This window comes from Athene cunicularia (genome assembly GCF_003259725.1).
Source record: "Athene cunicularia isolate RWA chromosome 27 unlocalized genomic scaffold, athCun1 chr27_part1, whole genome shotgun sequence".
Lineage (NCBI taxonomy): Eukaryota > Metazoa > Chordata > Aves > Strigiformes > Strigidae > Athene > Athene cunicularia.
Window position 1 is genome coordinate 2,185,487 of NW_020799138.1, and position 7,804 is coordinate 2,193,290.

The window sequence follows — 7,804 nt, forward strand, 5'->3', positions numbered from 1 at the left end:
GGGGGGGGGGGGGGGGGGGGGGGGGGGGGGGGGGGGGGGGAGAAAGCATTTTCTTGAAAAACAATGGGACTTTTCCTGAGGAAACAAGTGTTCAGCTAACAATGAGCCTCATTTTGATGTCATGTTCTATTGTAAAATTGGGATAAAGCTATGCCAGGAATGTTGAGATAGTAATCAAATCATGCCAAAACACGTACAATACCAAGTGTTAAGGTGGTGACATTGATGGGGCAGGGGAGTTAAAAAGTTTTGGTAACAACCATGTGCTTTTAAATAATATTTTACCATCCTGGATGAAGGGAGACCTGGATTTCACAACAAGTGAAAGAAAACCATGTGCTTTTGAGCAAAGGTTGGTATGACCACAGCTAGTCAATGAAAATGTGCCTCTCTGAGAGGTTTTCATATTTGGTCTCTGTCAGACTTGCTTCTCCGTGCAAGTGGTCTGAAGACTGACTTAAGAGCAATGGGTATTTTTTTTTTTATCTCTCTGATACTGGATGAGTTGCTGTCCCTGTTGCCCATGCCCAAGACTGCTGGCCATGGCCCCTAGATGTGGTGCTGGAGAGGACAAACAGGTAGGCAACATATGTAGGGCTGAGATGTCCATGCCAAATGCTGTGCTGAATGGTGAATAAAAAAAAAAAAAAAAAAAAAAAAAGTGGTTTTAAAAACAGTAATAGGACACTTGCCCAGATTATGCGAAAGAAGCACAAGTTGGGGGTTTTTTTTTGGTCCTCTGAGTGAGGAGGTTTTCAGATTTTTCTCCAAGCCTAGGAAAAAAAAGGTGTGGATACACTGGATGTTCCTATGACCCAGAAGAAATTTGGCCAGCTCTAGCTTTTTAGATCAGCACTACTGGGAATGGATATAAACAAACAGACCCCATACAGCTCATTTTACTTTCTGGATTCATTCTCTTATCCCACACTACCCTTTGGCCTTCATGATATATTCCCATACTGTGAGGAGCCACCGAGGACAAACCAGTTAAACACATGATTTTTGTTAAACAAACCAGTCTCACTACCTGCAGGGATACCGTGTTCCATGCTAGAAGTTATTCAGAGAAGTGCTTAAGTACTTTGTTAGACAGAAGCTTCAGCAAGTAATGGAAAGCCTACAAACAGCTCCCTTAAGACCCCATCAGATCCTCCAATTTATTTCTTTAAGAATGAACACAGACATCTTTTTTAAAGGTTTTATCCATATAGCTTTGATTTTTTTTGCTCTTATTTTCTTTTACAGGTTTTATAAATAATGTTTACTAGTATAGTACACCTCAAGAGAGAAATACTCTATTTAAACCTAGACAGATAAAAAGTTTGTGTAGAAACCAAACAGTAAAGTATTTTGAAGCCTTTGTTACTCTCAATATTCTTAAAACTCTGTATAAACTTCTCAACATTTTCTATTGCTTCAGCTATTCAGCAGGAAACAGTCTAATATAGTTGGGATATTAAATCTTTCCCCATTTGTGTTTGCATGGAAAAAAAAGAGCTGTTAATAATAAATAGAAAATTCTGAAGCAGAAATAAAAATAGTAACTGGATAACCTGTGCACAAAGCACTAATATCCCAAGGCACTTAGTTTTGAATCACAATGTTTTGGTTTGAGAACAGCTTCTTCTTGTTAAATCAAGAAGGTTTAGAAACATGAAAGAGAAATAATTAATTTTATAATTTCTTTTAAATGAGGATGCCCAATTTCTGATTGAGAGGCTATTTATCCTCTGTGCTGCCAAGACAACTCAGCTACTGCTCCCCTGTGGGCTCCACACCACAGTGACCTTCCCCACTTCAGAAATTTCAGGTTTTCCTCATTCTGAGATGGATGGTGCCTCACCTTCCAGTAAGCTGTGTCCTTCAGATCTGCAAGTAGATATTTAGTCTCTTTATAACCATCTATCTTTCACTTGCTTTATGACTGACGGTGAAAGATGTATTTTGATTCAGGCTTTTTTACTTATTAATAATTAATTCTGCTGGGCAGGACTGAAAGTGTGATTATACAGTGTTCCTGGTCTTTGGTTAGCAATCACAGCGCTGTATTAAAGAATAAACCCATTATAATGCAGGTGCATCAGCCAAATACAGAAAACTGCTGTACTGCACCCCATCACTTGGATCCCTACCTGAATGAACAGTTACATGGCCAATCCTGTTCTAAAGAACTGGTACCACATTCCAACTAAATTACTAATTATAGGACTTGTAACTCATTTAACAAGCACATATACTCGGATGCAAGACAGAGGACTTAAATCTGATGGCGGTGGTTCAGTTTCAGGGTGTGCACATCTGACCTGATTTATGTGTTGGTCATAGGCTACCTGGCACAGAAAGCTCAGAATTACAGTACTAGTGGTATAACTAGTCTTGTTTGGGTGATCTTAGCATGAATTGAGCCTACACAGTGATTGTGGTCTATTCTATACTGCAGCCTCTGCCACTTATTCTACAGAGCAGATATAAATTCAGAATTATTGCAGGTCATGGTCATCAAACACCCGCTTATTGGACTTTGCAAAGGTCTAGCTGCAGAACGGGCACTCCAGAAGATGGCTGTGCACATGGGTCTCATACTGATTTGTCTCAGTATCTTCAGGAAATACACCATTGCACATGGGACATTTCCTTAGAGAAGCCTGAAGCACAAAGCAAATGCAAATAAAGTCAGTTAAAAACTTATATTGAAAGAGAAGAAACAGAAAAGTCTAGTAGCCAGATATTATCACTTTTGGACAAGTCTTTCTGACTTCTAACATTCTCAAGCTTTCAAATGTCTCCAGGCTTCTCTAAATAGCATTTAAAAGTCAAGAGGTCCTGTGAGGTGCTCTGACCTTCCATCCTTCGTAGCATATGTCCATGTCTCCAGTACGAAACAAGGTATTGAGCAGTTGCATGCTGCTCATTCTGACATTATAAGCAGCTGCCAAGAGCTGGGCCTTAAATATTAAGGTCAACAGTTTCCTTTCTCTTCCTTGATATATATAAGTCTCACTAATTCTATGAGTCAAGCATACATTTCTGTTGTCTGAGGACTAAACCAGTACGTAGACAATTGGCTACAGAGCTGAACTGGGAGCTTTCTAGTTCAAACCACCAGTTCATGTCCATAAACACTAATCCATGTCCAGTTGTGTCCATTTTACTTACTATGTCTGCAGCTTCTGCCAACAGGTTTATTCCTGGAGCTGGAAAAAAAAGAAGTCCATTTAGCCACAGCAAAATGATTAACAATGTGATGTGCTGATAACTAGTAGTCCCTGAAACATGAGGATGTGGCTCTGGATCTAAACCTCTGTATTTAGGACTATGGAAACTGGACATAAGCCACAAAACTAGCAGTCTCACTGAATAAAACTAGCTAATAGTTGTCTCTCTTGGCAGAAAATCAACAGACAGCTGATCACTTAAGTCAACTCTCAGCACCTGGCAGCATTTTGCAGCTGCCAAGTCATCTGCACACATGCAAAGCTGCACAGAGGTGCTGCTAATAATGTCTTTTCTACAGCATTCAATTCGAGAGGGAGGATAATTTGCTGAGACTTTAACTGCCACGTATTTGTGGTTTCAGACAGAACGCCAAGTAATCTCACCATAATATGGATTTCCAAACAGAAGATCTCCTAGTTCAGAAGCTGGAACTGAAGTTTGAGTTTGTGAAGAAACCTGCGAGAGAAGCCTCAGGAGCCCGTTATTCTTTTCTTTTAGTTTCTGCAAAGGGACAGAAGGTCAGAGTGAATGTCCAGAAGCTCAGGAGACCATTTCAGAGAAAAGTCATACTTTGCACTAAAACAGATCCTCTGATATGAGAATCAAAATTGCTCTGAGCTTCTTTTAGGTAGCTCAGTGTTAGTCCTGCTTGACCAAATGGGAAAGTGTGGTAAGGAGGGGCAAGGATCCGTTCTGCTCAGAAAGGCAGACTGGATGATCACAATAGAGTAATGCACTTTAAAACACAGAAGATTATACTGAAGTCATGCAGAGTAAGGAAAAAAATCTGAGCAGTCATTGCTTAGACTGGACAAAAACGCTATGTCCATTTAAATGCGTAAGTCCATTCATTTCAATGGTGTCAGAATTAAGGAAACATTAGGGGGTTTTGAAAATCCCCGTGCTGTTATGGGTCAACCGATCTATTCTGTGGTGGGGGAAAAAGGTGCAAGTTTTTGGACCCTTCCTCTTAGGTTGTAGACGTGACAGCAACAACATGCTGTAAGCGTACCCCCAGAGTCATCTGTACGTGCCTGCAGACAGCCCAGCAGCTGGGTTTGGGTGATGGAGGCACAATTAGTGACCCGTTTGGTAGAAGGGTTAATGGAACTGAACACTAGACTGAGCGATTAGTGTCATATTCAACACAGGAGAAAGGCGAGGGAGTCGTGCCACGTTCTCACCCGCTTTTCCTCATCAGCTTCATTCTTTCTTGCCTGCAGAACCTGAACAAAACGCTTCTGCTCCTCAAGTTCTTTCATTGAGTTCTGTTGCTATGAAAGAAGAGTGTTATTTGGGAAACTGGTAAATAAAACAGTGAGAGATCCAGTGCTTGGAGCTGCCTCATGCTGCACCAAGAAATAACCCTTCACTTTCAATGGGAGTCTTACCATTTCATAGCTTGACCCCTAGGATATCCCCACGTCACCACTCACGCTCTATTTTCATTACGAGCTGTGAGATGACACATGACCTCTGAAGGGTCAAACAAAGAGGGAGGTTGAAGAAAAGAAACACAAACAGCTGAAAAATCCACCCTGGCAGGTGAAAGCTAGCCAAGTCTGCCAGGCTTCCTGGTGCTGCAAGGCTTGCATTGATGCTGGACAGCTAATACATCCTTCGGAATTAATCTTGTAGCTGACTCTTGAATTCAATCAGTAAATTAGGTAAGATGGAGCACTCAGGGATTCTGCAGTCAAAGTACCACTCTGAGAATCCTGAACATTTGGCATCACAGCAGAGGTAATCACATCATCTATTTTAGGCATCTAATTTTCAATGCCGAAGTGGGGGCAGAGCCTCCAAAAGCCTCCTGAGTAGCACAACAGAGGGCAAAGCACCTTTAGAAGGTCACTCAGGGCAACAGGCTAAAGATGATGTGACGGCCTCAGTCATTGCCAATGATGGTTTCTTCAGTGGAGAGAAATGCCACAGCCTGCTGCCCTTTTGTATCTTTCACATTCCTTCAAGGAGTGATTTCCAGGGCTGAGGTTTGTCTATTATTTCTAAAAGGTCTGCAGAAGCTGCCTAAGAAAAGCAAGACTTTTGTCCACAAACTTGAATTTGTTATACACATAGACATCAGATGAGATATACTATAGTATTAAAAAAAAAGTACAATTAAAAAAATATAATAAATATCTAGTATTTTAAAAAATATAAATCAGGGGATTTATTTTATCCCCTGAGCTGACTCAAAAGAGATCAAGACAGAGACTGAATTTTTCTGCTACAGAGAATCAGAATTACAAAGATTTTTCTTCCAGAACTAATATGTACGTGTATATTAGAAGAATATATGTAGACTGTAAGAATCTGTCAGATGGTGTGTTCACAGAATCACCTATGAGGACACTCACGCCACCACGGACACTTCTCTTTCTGTCACAGAATCCCTTCTATTCTTTTAAGATTCAGCAATATTCGTACATGTTCACGCTCAGGATGCCTCAGTCTCTCTGCCCTGGCTCCTCCAAGCACCGCGATAATCAGGGAAGGCTTTACCTGTTGACTTCGACTCATGCGTAACTGCTGATTCTCCTTCTTTAAATGTTCGAGCTTCTTTGCCTTGTCACGGTCCACGAGAGACAAGTTTTCCACTTCTTTCTCATAACTCAACACCTGAGACTAAGGAGAGAGAAGAGTGGGCAAAAAGTGAAAATCAAACAGCACAAGCACCTTTGGCTTCAGAAGGCAAAGCTCCAGAAACTATGATCGCTCGAATTTTTTTTTTTCTGCAAACATTTTTTCATTAAAACCTTTGTAGAAACTGGGGATATACTGGAGCCGATGTATTCATCAGAACACAGTATTCATTCATACATTCTGTGGAGAGCTAGGTTTCAACACAACACTTCAAGTCTGGGAAGTCAGAGGAAAGACAGAAAAACAGAGGCTCTACAGCCAGATGGTTAAAGCATCATTCTGGGTCTCCTGTGTCCCAGACCTAACAACTCAGCTATTTTCTATCTACTTTCTCCCTTCACACACCTCCCAGCTAGAAGTCTTGTTTTCACTGAAGTACTGAATACAATTATCAAATGTTTTCAAAACCAGAAGTGTTTTCTGCCTGAAGCATTAGCTAGCAGGAGGTAAACAACAGCTGAATTCTGATCAACTTCATGAGCATGCAAAGGGGATGTTTTTCGGGAATAAAATCCTTTCAGTTTCTCTTAGCACATCACCCTCAAACGTTCCTTCCAGAATAGAGATTCTTGAGGTTTCCTGGAGGTCAAATCATATCAAAGGTTGACATTTTCCTAAAGAACCCACATAACTAAAAAAAGAAACTCATACACCACCTACTGGCTCAAGATTGTTCACTCCTCTGTCAGAGGGAAACTGATTCCATCACAGACAGTTCATAAAAGCAAAGGTGAGCAGCTCTATGTTTGCTACCTGCAGCTGATCCATGTGATCCAGGGCTGTTTTCAGTCTCGTGTCCAGTTGTTCCTTGTCAGAGGTCACATTCTGAATTTGCGCTTTGAGCCTACTCAGAACAAATCAAAACACACCACACTTTCACAGATGGAAATTTAATCCATCAAGGCAAGGTGCTCACAGGAAATCCTGTTTTGAGATGTGCTGTAAAGACACTTACTCGTGCAGTTCTGCCTTTCTACAGTCATCCAGCTCCTTTAGATGTTGCTTTTCCTTTTCCAGGGCATTCAGCTCCAGCTCCAGTTTCTCTGTGTTGCTCCTCAGAGACACTAAATTGTCCTGAAAATCATAGTGAGGTCAACAGGAGGTAAACGGGACCCAAGCACTAGTCCTGCTCTGCACTGGAACTGCAAGAACCCTCAAATGCAACACTGCCAGGCAGCCCGGAGGAAAATGTCTCCTTTGCATCCTGACTACGCTTTCAGCCCCTCAGGCATTTACATGAAGCTCTGAGCAAAACTTCAGGAAGAAAAGGTAACAATAATGTGACTTCAGGACAGCCTACAAAACATTTTTGAACACTCTCCTTCCCGTCCATTCCTGGCTCCTGTGTCTGAAGATGTCTCCTGTTCATCATTATCCCTCTCTCTGCAGCAGAGGTGTCGTATGATTTGGTAAAGGATTAAACAGATAATATGGGCAGAAACCTCTTAAATTTTCTCCTGGAAGCATACAGTGGAACAAGACCTGACCCAGTCCCTCTCCCCTCTTCCAGGCTTACAGCTTCATTCTGACTTCTTATACTAACTTCTTAGTTTACCTGTGTGTTCCTGAGCTCTTCCTGCAGATCGCTGTTTTGTTTCTGGAGACCTGCACAGCTTGCTTGCAGATCCTCCTTTTCTTTAAGCAAATTTTTGTTTTGTAGTTCAATCTTTTCCACTTCTCCCTGGCAAGAAACAAAGTCGTTTGGTCAGACAGGAGCACTGACAAGCTCCACCCTGTGCTATTTGGAATGAAGAGCAAAGCAAGCTGAGCCCTGCACAGGGAACAGTGTCCCTGCCTGTGCCTTCACTACTAGCGCAGACCAGAGCGCTGCTTCCCTCTCCCCAGCCTGCCCAAAGCTGACCCTCAGCCCGGTTCCTGAACACTGAGCACATACTGCCCTGACCTCTGGAGATGCTCAACGCCTTCTGTGTCTGCAGAA

General features: G+C 41.9%; 1 protein-coding gene across 1 annotated transcript; it reads right to left on the reverse strand.

Annotated features, from left to right (window-relative positions):
* Window positions 1-1,189: 1,189 nt before the first annotated feature.
* Window positions 1,190-7,569, reverse strand: CALCOCO2 (calcium binding and coiled-coil domain 2). Its single transcript, XM_026864741.1, has 8 exons — window positions 7,421-7,569; window positions 6,821-6,939; window positions 6,619-6,709; window positions 5,725-5,847; window positions 4,404-4,493; window positions 3,603-3,720; window positions 3,160-3,197; window positions 1,190-2,648 (listed from the first exon to the last, which is right to left on the reverse strand). Exons 3-8 carry the CDS (start codon window positions 6,631-6,633, stop codon window positions 2,535-2,537), a joined length of 498 nt encoding a protein of 165 aa, XP_026720542.1. The 5' UTR covers window positions 6,634-6,709; window positions 6,821-6,939; window positions 7,421-7,569; the 3' UTR covers window positions 1,190-2,534.
* Between the last annotated feature and the right edge of the window lie 235 nt (window positions 7,570-7,804).